The sequence below is a fragment of the Chrysemys picta genome, chromosome 8 (assembly GCF_011386835.1).
Source record: "Chrysemys picta bellii isolate R12L10 chromosome 8, ASM1138683v2, whole genome shotgun sequence".
NCBI classification, from domain to species: Eukaryota; Metazoa; Chordata; order Testudines; family Emydidae; genus Chrysemys; species Chrysemys picta.
The window spans coordinates 49,785,068-49,802,452 of NC_088798.1; the positions used below are offsets into that span (position 1 = coordinate 49,785,068).

Sequence of the window (17,385 nt, forward strand, 5' to 3'; positions counted from 1 at the left end):
TGTTGGACCAACCAAATGTAGAATGCGGTGTCATTTATGAGCCATGGGAAGGGTAAGTGCAAAGGACGGAATGTCATAGGCTATGAAAGAATTTATCAGAGAATATATTCCAAGTTATATCGTGATACTATTGATTAACACTGATACTTGTTAGCTTTAGTATCATTTTATAGACATAATTAGGTTATTATTAATGAAGCTTAGCATTGCTAATTGTAATAACCGTGTGCTAAAACCTCTTGTGATGGACAGTTGACTGAACACACTCAATTTACATTATGGGCTAGAGTCCCTGCTGGTGTAAATTGGTGTAGCACCATTGAGGACAATAGAGCTCTACCAATTTACACCAGCTGAGGCTCTGGCTCTATGTCTGCAGACAATCTATATTGAGCATTGATAGAATTAATTTTTATGGCAGCTGTAAGACTAAGAGCCAGTATGATGGTACTTTGTTTATTTCTGTGCTTTTAGGCAAGCAGTTCTTATTGACAATCTATAAACCCTGCCATTATGGGCCATTTTAAGGTCCATTGAATGGGAAAACTCTTTTTCAGCAGAACAGAAACCTATTTGTTACAACCTCCACCCTGCCCTCCTCACCCCCTGTATTTGAAAATATACATCCATTTCCTTACTATGGACCTGAGCCTGCAATTGGTAGCATGCAGGTAGGGTGTTCTGCCTGTGTGGATGTCTGTGGGCCTCTTTGTAGGCTTGTCAGTCATTCTATACCCTATCAATTGCAATACTAGGGCCTATATTCCTGGCCCACAGCTTCTACGCACTCCAATTTATGACACATCTTCTAAAGTAGCATTTTTATTTCATTTGAGTAGATGTTTTATATATAGCTTCTGAAAGAGTGTGTGTGTGTGTGTATACTTCACGCATACATATAGTATAAACATCCAATGCCTTAAATTGTATAGATGTTGACATTCTTTAGCTGCCTGGTACCCTAGAATTATTTACAGATTATCAGGTAATCTAAACTTCCTAGTAGCTACAGAATCATGCATCAATGTCTTGTCCTCAGACCCAGAAAGGAGAGCCTGGTGTGATAACAGTATTTATTTTTTGAACATCATTATTAGTGCCATAGCATAGTAGCAAAAGAAGCAAATTAAATTTAATAAAGTAAGGAAATAGTATTGAATTTTAAAAATAGATGACTTTGAATTGTATCATGTACTTTTCTTTTCTCTCTGACTGATCATCTTTCTTCTAAGCCCACCCTACATTGAATGAATGGCACAGACCTGTTGTGCAGTTAGAGAGGCCGTGGCATGCTAGGGTAAACAGATGTCCCGGTTTTATAGGGACAGTCACGATTTTTGGGTCTTTTTCTTATATAGGCTCCTATTGCCCCCCCACCCCCTGTCCCGATTTTTCACACTTGCTGTCTGGTCACCCTAGTGGCATGCATACAATACTGCTGGGCATATTTGGCACAATTATGCTTCAGCCTTTTGGTGTTAGGTAACCAACTAGTAACCAGGTTTTGGGGGGGGCGGTAGAAACCTATAGTTACTTTGTACAGAAGAAGGCGTGAACAGTGTTCATGGACTCTCACAATAGCTCAACTCGTGTGTTTCCATTATAGGCTCAGTTCTCTGAACCAGAGTTACTAAATCTATTCTCTCCTGCAAACCAACCAACACAAAGCCGTCATCCTTCACTACAAGAGACTTGACCCTGAACTTTAGAGAACTCTGTCCATTAGCTGACATATTATTTGGACTGAAAATAGGTGGGCAGTGTAGGTGGTAACACCTGCTACTAATTCCTTACTCCCTGATAGCACCAAAACAATCTGCTGGTCTTGGCTCTTTAATAGTAGAGGAAGAGGAAGGGATAGGCATCTAATATCTCCAGTGTTTGTATGCAAGACATCATTGGTTTTCTTGAGTAGGAGCCAGCACTTATGCACTGCTGTTCTGGGGGGAAGTGTTCTTTTGATGAATGGTACCCCCCACTGACTTTGGAACACAGGCTTTACCATATTAGGAAGATCATTAAGACTGTCAGGTCTACTGTTAGTGTTCTGCCTCTGGCAGTGGACAAAACCTGATATTTCATATGTCAGAGGAAGAATAATGCATATGCAGTACAAAAAATGGTTAGAGGGCTGGAGAGATTGTAGTAGAAACAATGATTGTAAGATTATATTATATATATTTAAACTTGGCTAAGTAATGTCTAAGCAGGGACATGACAATACTTGCAGGGTGTAAAACACCAGGGAAGAAGAGGAATTATGTGGCATAATAATAAAATTAAGAAAGAGAAAAATTAGGCATAATTCCAGGAAAAAAAGAAGCTTCTTGTTAGTGCTAACTGGTATCCTGTGGAATGGCTCATAGTCAAGTTGGAAGAGCCTGGATCCAGTTCTCTTCAATATCCTCATAAATTATTTAGATAATGGCATAGAGAGTACACTTATAAAGTTTGAGAAGGGTACCAAGCTTGGAGGGTTGAGAGTACTTTGGAGGATAGGATTAAAATGCAAAATGATCTGGACAAACTGTAGAAATGGTCTGAAGTAAATAGGATGAAATTCAATGAGGAGAAATGCAAAGTACTCCACTTAGGAAGGAAGAATCAATTGTACACATATGAAATGACGGCCTAGAATGGAGTACTGTGGAAAGGGATCTGGGGGTTTTAGTGGATTACATGATATGATTCAACAATGTAACAAAAAGTTGCAAAAAAAGTGAACATCATCCTGGGATGTATTAGCAGGAGTGTTGTAAGCAAGGCATAAGAAGTAATTCTTCCACTCTGCTCCACGCTGATAAGGCCTCAGTGCAGAGGTGAAAGTAAGTAAGCCGTGTGCCCTGCCAGACTGGACCGGCTTCTCCGGTGGTTATTTAAAGGACCCATGGCTCCAGCCGCTGCAGGGAGCCCCGGACTCTTTAAAGCACCACCTGAACCCTGCTGCCAGCTCCAGCGGCGCTTTAAAGGGCCCGGGGCTCCCCTCAGCGGCCGGAGCCTCTGGCACTTTAAATCACTGATGGAGCCCTGGGGCTCTGGCAGCCAGGCTCGGGCGGGGATTTAAAGGGCCGGGGGCTCCTGCAGGGAGACCTCGGCCCTTTAAATTGCCCCCAGAGCCCTGCTGCCATTACCTCGGGGCAGCGGCAGCAGGGCTCCTGCAGCGATTTAAAGGGTCCGGGTCTCCATGGCGGCCGGAGCCCCGGGCCCTTTAATTTGCCCCTCAGCCTTGGGGCTCCCAGCTGCCTCTGCAGCTGGTAGCTCTGGAGTGATTTAAAGGCCCTGGGGCTCCCAGCCACAGCCCCAGGGCCTTTAAATCTTGAAAGGCTCCGCCTCTTCCGGCTGAGGCCACGACTCTTCTGGTTGAGGCCATGCCCCTGCTCAGGACTCCGGCGTACCGGTAAGACCTTTAAATTACTTTCATCCCTCCTCAGCTGGAGCATTTTGTCCAGTTCTGGGTGTCACATTTCAGGAAAGACGTGGACAAATTGGAGAAAGTCCAGAGGAGAGTAATGAAAATGTTCAAAGGTCTACAAAACATAACCTATGAGGGAAGATTGAAAAAAATGTGTTTGTTTAGTCTGGAGAAGAGAAGACTCACAGGGGACATGCTAACAGTTTTCATGTACATAAAAGGTTTTTACAAGGAGGATGTAGAAAAATTGTTCTTGTTAACCTCTGGGGATAGGACAAGAAGCAATGAGCTTAAAGTGCAGCACGGGCAGTTTAGGTTGGACATTAGGAAAAACTTCTTAACTGTCAGGGTAGTTAAGCACTGAAATAAATTGTTAGGGAGGTTGTGGAATCTCCATCATTGGAGGTTTATAAGAGTAGGTTAGATAAACATCTGTGGGATGGTCTGGATAATACTTAGTCCTGCCTTGAGTGAAGGGGACTGGACTAGATGACCTCTTGAGGTTCCTCCCAGCCCTACATTTCTATAATTCTATAAGCTCTGAGGTTTGTGGAAGTGCCATCTCTTGACACACTAGAAATGAGTTAAGTATAGCCCTTAGTAGATGAAAAATAGGAACAACCCTTAGTAGTAAGATGGACAGAATGAACTAATCCATTATCTTTTATGATTCAACAGTAGCCATGTGTGTTTTTTGTGGAGAAAGGGTAGGGGATTCTTCCTGAACTTTTTTTCACTTTAAACATCATATTTGATTGTAGCTATCTTAGCATTTATATCTACAAATATTATGGGTTTCTCCTTCTTTATAGAGAGTGGGTACTTCCTCAGCCCACTCCAAACCAATCTTGCCCCTGCTGGGTCTGATATGATAAAGTCTCAAACAGCGACTTCTGGGGTCTGGTTTCATATCAATACAAAATACCTCAAACAGGATGTTTGGGATCTCTCAGGATTCCTTCTCGCCAAGTCAGTCAATTCCAAACTCTTAAGTCTTACTGCAGGCTTCCCCATTGAGAGGTTAAGCCGCTCCTGCTACTCATCAACTAGGAATCATTGCTGGTCTTTCCTCAGGCCACAAGTCCAGGACAGGACACTCCTGCCTATTGAGAATAAGTTGCCACTGATATCTTCCAGAAGGGCTGGCTCTGAGTCAACCAGGTCTGTGCTCTCAGTTCTCCAAATACTACAGTTTAGGAGGGGAACCAGGCAGAGGTCAGAGTTGGGTGCTGAACCCCTTAATAGCCCAAGCTCAAACTGTGACAGGGACACAAAACTGTCCAGTCATTTTTAAAATCCAGCTTTCAACTTTAGCTCCCTGACTTTCTATAGCAAAGACTGTCCCAAAGGCTGAATACCTGCTGTGTGAAAAAATTAGTCAATTTAGTTGTTTTAAATCTACCGGTCCTTAAATTTATGGAACAATCCCCTTGTTCATGTATTATATATAAAAAAATAAGTACAAGACCCCATTAGTGGTGGAACTGCTAGTAGAGATATCCTACTAACTCAAGTTTGGATAATAAAACCAAAGAAATTTTATATTATATTAGAAGACTAACACAATACCTGGATGTATAAAGAGAGGACTTTTAAGAAAGAGAAAGGAGATGATATTGTCTCTGAATCTGGCATTGGTGAGCCCAACTGGAATACATATTCTGGTGTTGATATTTAAAAAAAAAATGATTGGACATGATTCGGAAAAGAGCTACAAGAATGATTTGTAGTCTGGAAAACATGCCTCACAATGAGACTCTAAAGGACCTTAATATCATTTATATGGGAGAAGATTAAGAGGCAACTCAATCATGGTCTTTAATTATTTAAATGGAGAAAAGACATCGGACACTAGAGGTCTCTTTAATCTAGCTGACAAGGGCATTACGAAATCCAAGGGCTTGAAGTTGAAATCAGCAAAGTTCAAACTGTAAATAAAATATAAGTTAAGACTAAAAGTCATTAATCATTGTAACAGATTATTAAGAGATTTTGTAAATTCTTTATCAGTTGGTGTCTTTAAATCAGGCTTGTCTGTCTTTCTAACCAACATGCTCTTGCTCAACCACAAGTTGTTGTTATAGATGTAGGAATCATTGGATGACATTCTATGGTCTGTGTTATCAGGGAAGTCATGATAATCATACTAGATTATCATAAAGATCTCTTCCAGCCAAAATATCGATGACACTGAAAATTCAAGGAGAAGTTGCCAACTATCTCTTATAATGTTTTCCCCTTTTTCATTATTCTCCATGTGTTTGAAACTCAGTTTTGATACAGACCATTAACCAGACAGTAAGTTTGTAAGAAAAGATTCCAGAAAGATATAAAATGTATTTTATCTGAATATTTAATTACAAGCTTGCATTGTAATCTTGCTGTCAAAGCAGCTTTATCTTGATGATACGTCCAAGTGCTATAACTGAGGTAGCTTTTTTTGATGTGTTGAAATGAAAGCACCCAATATACCGATACATCAAAGAATATGTAATACGTTGTCTTCCACATTCTTCTTCATTAAGTTATTGATTAAATCAGGTTAATATATAATCATCTCTGTCCAAGCACAACAAGATGGTATGTAGGATTTGGGTATTCAGTTATTCAATAGGTAGGGCTTACTTCTGTAAGACAAAAAATGTTTTGTTAATTTATTTTGGTATTAACTTAAAGGGAACAAAATCCATTTCAATAGTGCAGGAGCAGTCGAGATTTGTGATGGTACCTGTTGTCACAGCCTTATGTCTGCTTCAGAAGAGAGTACATTTGTGGGAGACAATCTTTGAAAAAAGGGTTAAAGTGATTTCTAAACTATGGTCCATGGACCACTGGTGCTGTGCACTCTTTGCTGATGCAGAAGTTTGTGACTCCAAATAATTTGGCAAATAGAAAATAAAGTGCTATTTATCACATGACTTATCCCAGCCATTCTAATTAGTTAGCCATTTGTATTGCATTTTGTATTACAGCCCACAATCTTTATTGCATTTTGGATTTTTTGTATTATGAAAATATAAGTCATCTCTTTATTTATCTGGGACCTTCTGAAGGGTTTTTCGAACACTCTGAAATGAATTTTTGCTTTTACATGATATCATTTCAAAAGTGGAGGGGGAACCCATAATTGACATATCCATCCAAGTGACAATCCTTTTACCCTAAAAAGCAGCCCATATGTTATATCACTGTAGTAGCCACAAACCAGACCCTGACTTTACTCTGAAGCAAAAAACAAAGCAAGACAAAACCAAAACAAAAGCTCTTCATAAAGGCAAAGCTACAGCAGACATTGAGAAATAAAAATAGCCCCTTGATTAGATTTTGAGGACAACATGTCCTTTTGCTAATATCTCTCTGCTGCATCTTAATTGGTAAGTAAATGAATAAAAGATGTGTTTATTACTGCTTAATTGACTTGTTTGCTTTCATTTCTATCACTGATTTATTTTGGAATGGGGAATGGGTGCCTGTTGCATATGGTCTTTGAATTTGTTTAGCTTCATCTTTATATAAGAAAGTGCATTATGTTGCCAAGAATCTGATCTGCTTGAAGAATATGTTTCAAAATCAGGGTCAAAAGTGCCGGAAACTTCAGCAAGATCTCTGCTTGGCCAAATGGAGTCTGACAGTGTCTTTCTAATGCCTTTAAAGTAGTGAGCTAAAGTAGACAGGCGGATTATTGTGCAAAAACAATTGTGCTTTTAAAAATGATATTTTAATTTCCTTTACAAAGTGCTAACAAAAAACCTGAGTTTATATTGAACTTTGTATAATTCTGAATTTATATTCAGTGCCTAACAAAATCAAGTTGTTCTGGAATTATGGTCACATCACAGGCTGAACAAAAGCAATAGAAACTGGTGCATCCTAAGTGGCTTATTTATTTCTTCTCCAGATGACAATTTTGTTATGGAGTATTCCCTCCGTTTCTAATAAATAATACTCGTTGCTTGTTCTATGTATATAATCCATGACAGAGTATCCCAAGCAAAGCTTGTTGTAATACATTGCCCCCAGCTAGGCAACAGAGCGATGTACTTTGCAAATGAAAACATTTGTCTGAATGATGCATTTCTGAATGAGAATTGTTTTGTTTTACAGAGAGTTTGGCCGCTGGAAAGTAAACAATCTAGCTGTTGAAAGAAGAAATTTCCTTGGCTCCCCACTGCCTCTCGCACCTGAATTCTTTCGCAACATAAGACTACTAGGACGTCGCCCAACCCTTCAGCAAATCACAGAGAACCTTATCAAGAAATATGGGACACATTTCCTACTGTCAGCTACCTTGGGAGGTATGGTCAGTGATATGAAAAAACTTCAGTATGCATACCACTCCATTATGAAAATAACCACAGACAGTCAGAGTGGGTATAAATTGCTACTTTTATGTTATCAATACCATTAATATTAAAACCTTCATTGAACTTTTCTAGTGTCTTGTATGGAAGAGAGGGGCTCAGCTACCTCTGCAACATCACTTTCTCCTTGCCTTGGATTCAGAGTGGGGTCTCACTGGGTTCAAAGATCCATGCAAGGGAGGAATTAGGCAGTATGCTCTCCATGGGAGGAAGAGGTAGGAGAATGGTGAGACCAAGGAGATGTTCATTGTTCCTTCCCTTTCTCTGAGAGATTCTCTGGGAAGATAATACAGCCTATGCTGTATTGCCATTTCACAGACCCCACTGTGTGGTTGGGAAACTCCTTTCCTTAAAGACAGACATCCTGTGGTGCAGCCACTGACTGCAGAAACCCTCGCTGTACTGTTGGAAATCGGTGGATGGGGCACCCGGGACATAGAACCACTGTAAAAGCACAGGGCCTACAAGCAGATGTATCTGTGGACTGGCCTTTATTCTAATAGGGAGGGAGCCTTTCAATGGAACATTTGGGGAGAAACTCTAAAAGGAGAAATTTATGAAGAATTTCTTTTCTCTAGTCCCCTCCCATCACTTTTCCTGTGGGGGGGGGGGTCCAGTTGGATCCATAATTTCTTTCATGACAAATGGGAAGTGATGCCTGAACAAAAGATTTTGAAAATATTATGAATGCGACAAGCCCGTACCCAAGCTTGAATGTAGGGTGCTTCATCTTGGGGTATAATTATAAACTAATGTTCTCTAGAATTATTATAAATCAAAAGAGACAAATACACTAACCATGGCCCACACTTGAATAGTCAATGCTTAAACATCATTTTGCTCACCTTATGTTCGATCAACCACTACAAAACCATTTTATTTTGACATTTTTAAACATTTTTGCAGAAATTCAATGGCATGACATTTTGCATTTTTAGTCAAAAATAGTACTATTTGCAAGTGAATAACATGCACATTTCCAATTTTTCAGTTATGAAATTTGGAAATTGGACAAAAACAGTTGGCCTACAAAACAATGAAGTTCATAGGCCCAATTCCTCATTGCATCCATGCTGAGCTCAGTTATGATACTGGCTCGGTTATGATACTTTGATTCCTGGAAAGATACTAGACCAAATTATTAAACAATAAGTTTGTAAGCACCTAAAGGATACTAGGAATATAAGGAATAGCCAACATAAATTTGTCAAGAACAAATCATGTCAAACCAACCTAATTTCCTTCTTTGACAGGGTAATTGGCCTACTGGCTAGTGGGGAAGCTGTAGACGTGTTATACCCTGATTTAATAAGACCTTTGAAAACAGTCCAACATAACAGTCTCATAAGCAAACTAGGGAAATGTGGTCTAGATTAAATTACTGTAAGGTGGATGCACAACTGGTTGAAAAACTTTACTCAGCGTAATTATCACTGTTCATTGTCAAACTTGGAGGGTGTATCTAATGGGATTGCACAGGGGTCAGTCCTGGGTTTGATACTACAGTACTCAATATTTTAATTGGTGTCTTGGATAGTGGAGTGGAGAGTATGCTTATAAAATTTGCAGATAACGCCAAGCTTGGAGGGTATGCACATCCATTGGAGGACAGGATTAGAGTTTAAAATGACCTTGACTCATTGGAGAATTGGTCTGAATTCAACAAGATGAAACTCAATAAAGAGAAGTGCAAAGTACTTCATCTAGGAAGGAAAAATGAAATATACAACTACAAAAATGGGGAATAATTGCTTAGGAGGTAGTACTTCTGGAGGATACTTCTGTAGGTTATAGTGGATAACAATTGAATGAGTCAACAATGTGATGCAGTCGCAAAAAAAGGCTATCATCGTTCTGGGGTGTATTAACAGCAGCGATGTATATAAGACATGGGAGATAATTGTCCTGCTCTGCTGGCACGAGTGAGGCCTCAGCTAGAGTAGTGTGTCCAGTTCTGGGTGCCACACTTTAGGAAAGGTATGGATAGATTGCAGAGTCCAGAGGCAAACACCGGAAATGATAAAAAGGTTTAGAAAACCTGACCTATGAGGAAAGAGTAAAAAACCTGAGCATGTTTAGTCTTGCGAAAAGGAGCTTGATGGGGGACATGATAAGCATTCAAATATGTTGAAGACTGTGATAAATTGTTCTCCATGTCCACTGACGGTAGAACAGGAACTAATGGGTTTAATCTGCAGCAAGGTAGATTTAGGTGAGATATTAGAAAACACTTTAAGGGTATTTAAGCACTGGAATAGGCTTGCAACGGAGGCTGCGGAATCCCCATCATCGGAGATTTTTAAGCACACATTGGACAAACAATTGCCAGGGATTGTCTTGGTTTACTTGGTCCTGCCTCAGCTCAGAGTGCTGGACTTGATGACCTCTCAAGGTCCTTTCCACACCTTGATTTCTATTATTGTGTTCTGGGACAGGTCTTTGAAAAGAAAAAAAAAATTGGTATCCAAGGGAGGAGAAAAAGCCAACATGTTGCCCCAACGTATGTTTCATGGGGACCATTATTGACTCTCCATTCACAAGACACTTCTTCCTTCACTGCAGGCAATTGTGGTGATGAGAGAGAACAGATCCCCCAGGCCCACCCTGGCTAAGACACTGGGGGTTCTGCCTAGGGTGACCAGATCGCAAGAGTGACACATTAGGCGGGGGCGGGGAGCAAGACAGCCACAGGTGCACAGCCCCGACTGGAGACATGAGAGGGGGCGCACAGCCCTAGGAAGATGCAAGAGGGGTGTACGGCCCCTGCTGCAGCCCATGCCATAAGCCATGGGGGCAAGGTCTCATGGCCCCAGCTCCAGGCCCCAACAGAAGCCATGGGGACAGGGGCACAGGATCCTGGTTGCAAAGTCAGACCCAGTTGCAGGGTGGGAGAATGAAGGGTCCCAGTTCTAGCCCTGGCTCCAGCTCCAGCCACAGTCACAGAGGGGAGGCCCACAGTCCTGCCTTCAGCCCCAACTTCAGCCACTGACAGCTGAAGCAAACTAAGTCACAGAGATCTGGAATCAGTGAGTGTCATGGTCCCACTGACTAAATTATAGACTTAGTTGTAATCCATATTTAAACATACAGATTTATTTGTACACTAAACAAACAACGGGGTAAAGGGCAAAGTTTTTTATTCAGTCAGTAAATCAACTTCACAATTTGCATACCTCTCAGACGTGCCAGAAGTCTAGTACTTCTTGGATGACTTTGCCATAGTCATGATTTGCTTCTGGGCAATCACAAAGCTGTAGAAGTCCTTGCAACTCATCCAGAAATTCATTTTGACAAGGGTTTCACTCAGCACCAAGTCTATGCTGCTTCGATTCCGGACATCAGTCCCTGAATCTTTCATGATTGAAAATACACACTCTGTGTATGCATTGCTTACTGGTATACTGAGCACGTGTCACACCAGCTTTGTCATGTTCAGGAATTCAGTGCTACCGTCCTTGTTTCTCAGCACTTGAGACCAGAATTCCCCAACTGAGTATTTTCCAGGCTCCAACTTGGAGTTGATGTCTTTGATGATTCAGTACTCATCATAGAGATGATCAAGATCCACTGTTTTCTGGAAGTTTACAGCTGTCACGGCCGCAGACAGATCCTTGTACTCGAATGCCCTATTAACTTTGATATTCGAGCACTGGGTATTGAACAAGTAGCCAGTTGTTGAAAAATCAAACCATTTCTCCAAATATAGGATCAACACATCATAAAATTTCATGAAGTCTTTCTGGAGACATGCAGCAGTGACAGGCAGCATCTCAGTTAATGCATTTTCAACTTTGGAGCCAAAGAATTTGTCATTCTTCCGTTGCTGAAGTTCAGAGTATTCATTATAGCATACACTTAACATGCTGTCATACTCTCATTTTCCAAACAGAGCACAGTATCATTGAAGATTTTCAGGACATTCTGGAGGAAAAACAGATGCACATCAACTTTGCTAGGCCCCTCACCTTGTTCGCTGTTTTCCATGACCGAGAACAGCATCCATAGAGATTTTGGGCACTTGTCACTGCCCAGGGAAACAAAGTAGCACTTAACAGCCTGCCACATATTTACAAGCCTGTTTACAGCTGGGAAAAGACTCAACCAGCGTGTCGGAATGTGGTGCAGTAAGTGGCATACTCCATATCCACAAAGTCAAACATATCCTTCAGTGCTGCTACTCTCTTAGCAGAACTGCTGAAATGATTGAACGTCTTAATCACCGGAGTCTCAATGTCAACTTGTAGGGAATTGCTAGCATGTTTCACTACGTTGTGCACAACATGGGCAGGGCAGTTTGCAGGCAAGCTATTTTTGTTTTGTCTTTTTAAATTCTGGTACACTGATTGTCACTTTCCATAATTCACATTTGCATTATCAGAATAGTAGGAAGACACTTTGTTTAGGTCTAGTTTGTGTGTCACAGGTTTTTCAAGTAATGTATTCCTTTTTGCCTCTGCAATCTCTTCCCTTTGCTCATAGAAGTCTAACAGTTTATCATGGACCCCATGTTCAGGTGTCCATTATCTCAGCGATAAGGGGAAAGTTTTCACATTGCCCTTGTTAGATGCATCTGTGGCAACTGAGAAATAGGGACCGTCTGGCTTGCTAAGGTCTTTTAAAAATTCTGTTGAGAGCAGTGACAGCACATTTTTGATCAATGCCTCCGCTTTAGTCCGGCCACAGCTGAAATGCTTCACAATCATTGAATCTGGATACAGGTAGGCGCAAGTTTAAGTTCACAGTCACACGAGCGAGAGTTGATGAACTACTGTGTGGTAAACTTGAAATTAGCTCAGCAGTGATAACCTTGTTACTGAAGGATTCATTTGGCCTGCTGAAAAAATGTGAATCTTGGTGTTTTGTTCATGATTTTTTGAATTAGCATGATGCTTAACATCAGACTCACCGCCATGGCAAATGCTAAATTCCTTCCTGCATGCTTTACAAAAGGTTTTTGAATCACACTCGAAGGATTTCTGAATCCAGGTGTAAGCGGGTTTCCCATTCTGTCCTGTATCTGCACTGTCTTTTTTGTTTTTGGTAGTTGACTCCTCCCTTGCCGTTGCCATTTCAGGTGGGGTTTTCGGCTGAAGACCGTTAGCTAGATAGCTAGTCACTGAAAAGAACTGTGTAGTCTTTGTGTTTCTTACGTGTTATTACGTGCTCACTGTAGTTTGTCCTACATTATGCACTGTGTTTCAGAATTGTAAACTACATATCCCTACTGTAAATTGTGTTACACCTGAAAACAACCTGAAAAAACAAAATTGCCAGTAGATAACAGCACAATCGGGTTTAATGGGACATTCCCAATCGACTAATTTTCTATTTCACTACCAAATTTTAATTTTCACCTGAATATCAGGACAAATGGTGTCCCAATTGTACATCGGGGGGGAGGGATAGCTCAGTGGTTTGAGCATTGGCCTGCTAAACCCAGGGTTGTGAGCTCAATCCTTGAGGGGCCATTTAGGGATTGGGGCAAACATTGGGGATTGGTCCTGCTTTGAGCAGGGGGTTGCACTCCTGAGGTCCCTTCCAACCCTGATATTCTATGACCAAGCAGATGTATGCTGCCAGGTACAATCCCTGCTTGCCAATGTGGGTAAGTGAACTGGGCAGCAGCTTAGCAGTGCTCAATCCCGGCCTGCCCTGGGTGGAATCAACATGTGCAGAGGCAGGTGTCTTCTTTTCATGGCTCTGCCATGAGCTAGGTGGACCGGTCTGCACACACTCTGCTGGGGGGAGGATGCAACTATTACCTCTGTGGGGCACTTGCTCCTGCTTCCCCCATGCAAAAATAGGTAGTGAAAGAAAAGCTTTGAAATGACAACTCTCTGATTCTAGCAGCCTCCTCCATCGAGCAGAGAGCCACATCTCATTTCAGAGTTGGCAGTTCTAGCCCTTCCGCTGCATCCACGCAGCCGGCTGCAGGGGGCTCCCTGCCTGGCTCTGCAAGCCAGGTCTCCCTGCAAGCTGACCTGCCCAGTCCTTCTTAGGGGCACCCCAAGTGCAAAGTGGTTCCACTCCAGGACTGTCACTCAGCCCTGGGTACTGAGAGTCATTGGAACACTCCAGCCCTGGGGCTGGGCCGGAGAGGAGGTCAGCTGCCACCCGGGCTCAATTGGTTGGGGTGGGTTTTCCTCTGTTGTCGCTGCAGAGTGAGTTTCCCAGATGGCATAACTTTCTGGGGGTGCTGCTCCTGCCCCTTAAAATAAATGGGTGATTTCAGTTCACTTTGGATCGGTTGGATACCAAAGCTCCTTCTCCAACAGCGGGTTTGGATATAGTGCAGTGCTAAGCCTGGTCACAAAGAACTGCATTGAAGTGTGACTTTTGTTCCCAGCCTCAAGGAAAGGGCAGTCTTTTCAGTACTGGGTTTACAATGGTGACTCAGTGGCGCCAGGCCCACACTCAGAAGGGGCCCTGGCATGGCCTGCTCCGTTTGTGCTGTGCCCCCAGATCCCACCACGCCTGCTGGCTCCACCCCAAGTCTATGCTGCTTCGATACCAGACATCAGTCGATGCATCTTTCATGATTGAAAATACACACTCTGTGTACGCATTGCTTACTGGTATACTGAGCACGTATGACACCAGCTTTGTCATGTTCAGGAATTCACATCGCAGGCGCCTGCCAGTGGCCACTTCCCTAGTTGGAGGCAGGAGCTGCCCCACGTAAGCGCAGCCAGCCCGGGACCCCAGGTATGTGTGGTCCCGGACTGCAAACCAAAATATCCGGACAAAGGGCATCCCGACTGATGTACGGTCGGGATGCGGGACAAATAACTTAAAATCGGGACTGTCCCGATATTATTGGGACGTGTGGTCACCCTAGTTCTGCCTAAGTTCTCTGCTCTGTGCCATCCTTCTATCTCAGGAAGGCTGCTCCACAATATTTAGTCATTAAACAGAATGACATTTTGTTGTGACTATTAGACTCCCTACTACAACTCATTCAAATATTGGGCCCAATTATAGTAGCTGAAAGATACAGCATCAACAGAAGGCAGTCCATCAACAAATGGATCTCCAGCTAGGAAACATTTTTAAGCTACTTTGACTGCTGTATATTCCACGTATTATTGCTCCATCTTCCTGAGAATCAGGCTACAGTTAGTCTGTTAAACTAAAATTTTCAAAATGGGCCAGATATGTAACAATAATGGAAGCTGTGTACCTACATCCCTATGTCATGTTTTGGAAACTGATGGTTCAGTGTGTAACTAGGATCCAGTTTCACAATAGATTGAAGAACTCTAGGATAGGGGCTGTTGGGTGGGGGTGGGGGTTGGTTGGGTCCAAGTCCAGCTGCATTGCTCAGTGGTGAGAGTCTGTGTGGCTAGCAGTAGGGGAACCCAGGACCTCCCTACTCCACCAGGTTCCAACCCAGGGCCGTGTGACTAGCAGGTTGGATATATGGCCTGTAGGGTGGACGCCACTAAGCCTGCTCCCTGGGTCACCTCATATCATGGCCTCTATCCCTCCAAAGTCACAATAGAGGTTGGCTTGCAGACTCTTAGGTTCTCACTGAATGTGGGCTGGAGGCTCTTCTCCTTCAGTCGTGGCCCACCATTCCCGGTCTCCATGAGCTTTGGAAGCTCAGCAGCAGGGTCTGGTCCAGGCAGTGAGGAGCTCCTTTGGCCTCTCTGCAGGTGCTAACAACATAGGACTACGCCCTTGCTCTGTCCACCATGACTGAGCAGGGTGGCTCCTTTTTAAGTTCTGCCTCCACTGTGAGGATGCCCAGCAGGTACAGATGGGTAGGGCCTTCTGGGCCCAAAGCGCCTTGTTAACCCTTGGCTCCCCCATGTGGAGCTTATACACTCCATCATAGAGGTTTAGTGTTAAATACAGAGTATAAATTGTTCTGCATAAAAGAGAATTAGCACACAGGATTACCCAACCAGACATTACAAAGTGAAATAACATTTTAGAGATGCAGTTTTATTCCTTGGTGGGTGATTATATTAAAGATAATTCCAGTGATTGAGTATTCTTCTTACAGGGCAATCTTGTCAGAAGCCCTTATTCACCTGAGGAATGGTTTTCTTTAATACATTTCATAACTGAATTCCAACTATATATTAATAAAATGACAGTAACCCTATTCTCCTTTGGCTGATATCTGACTTCCATAACAACTGAAATGTGATCTTGGAAAAGAGCATTCCAGAAGTATGTTGAATTTCTGTGCCACTTTAATAATTTAAAACAAAACATTAAATTATATCATCATTTTAAGAAATAGCACTTCTGTGGCAAATACATCATAATTTAATTGAAATCTAAGCACAACTTGTACACGTGTTGATCAGCTATCTGTTACTGACACTTCATTTGATACAAGACTTCCAGGATTGCTGGTAATTTCCCATAGCAAAGTGTGAGCTCTCCAGGACAGGGACAGTACTTAGACACTAGAGGTGACATCTTGACTCCATTGAATGCAGTGGTAAAATGTCCATTGATGTAAATGAGGTTAGGAGGACCCTACATATTTGATAATTATTCAGAAAATATTATACAACACTAAAGTCCATATCCTGTAAATCCTCTTTGTGGGGGACCTTTGTTTCCTTCTATTGGAGTTCTATATCTGGAAGCTTTTCAGATTGGGGAAAAAGATAATTTTTTGAAAATGATTGTTCAACATTGGGTCATGTACTAAAATTCTGCTAATACAGAGTAAAAATGATAGGGCTTTATCCATCAGAAGTACTGAGCATCTGTATCCCTCATGGACCACAAATAATTTGCTGCTGTTCAATGCCTTTTGAGGAGGAGACCTGTAACCGGGTGCTTGGAGGGCCGGGCACCCCTTGACCACCACCCCCATATTTCCCTGGTCAAGGTGCCTCAGTCTTCTAGGCAGTGGGGTCAGGGGATTCGGGCCCTCCCACTCCACTGAGTCCCAGCCCAGTGTCCTGCATGAGTTGAAACCTAAACAAGGGGCCCTCCCACTCTCAAATCTACCACTCTGGGCTACTTCCTATCACTGTCGCTTCAGTTGGGGGCATGTTCCCTATAGTCCCATTTGCTGGGGTAGTTGGGCCTCCCATAGTGCCCTCACATGTGTCTTGGACAGCATTCTGCCATGGTCCCAAGCTCCTTCGGGCAGGGCAGCCATACATTTGGTGAGGCTGAACCTCACATTGGCTCGGGGCTTCAATCACTCAGTTACCTCATTTGCCTTAGGCTCCTAGGTCTCCTCCGCAGTCTCCTTTGGCTGGGGAGACAGTACATACTCCCTGGTGGCTGCGTTAGCTGTTATGCTAGTGACCCTTACTCTCAGGGAGAGCAACAGCTAGCACCTGCCTCTTTGCCAGCCAGCCCTGATCTTAGCCAGGCTCTCTCCTTTTCTCCCCTCTCTATGCCTGACATTGATTGCAAGTATAATGGGGAAAGGCTCACTGGGCCCAAAGACTCTTTTTAACCCCTGCCGTGCTGGTGGGCAGCTTCATCTTCATCTTAAACCTTGAAGCTGTGAGTTTCAAAGGCACTTGAAAATCCCAGCGTAATATACAAAACACTACCCAAAGGCAAATGAAGACTGTGGGAACCTTTCCATTGACTTTAGGGGACTTGGGCTTAGAGAGACAGACTCATTTT

The 17,385-nt window shown here is 42.7% G+C and overlaps 1 protein-coding gene across 10 annotated transcripts in view; it reads left to right on the plus strand.

Annotated features, from left to right (window-relative positions):
• BRINP3 (BMP/retinoic acid inducible neural specific 3) overlaps positions 1–17,385 on the plus strand; it is a 317,033-nt gene that overhangs the window by 164,940 nt on the left and 134,708 nt on the right. For all 10 annotated transcript variants that reach the window (XM_005290689.5, XM_065554443.1, XM_005290684.5 and 7 more), the window contains one exon: positions 7,517–7,707. In XM_005290689.5, the coding sequence (XP_005290746.1) occupies positions 7,517–7,707 (191 nt within the window). The remainder of the gene's footprint in view (positions 1–7,516; positions 7,708–17,385) is intronic.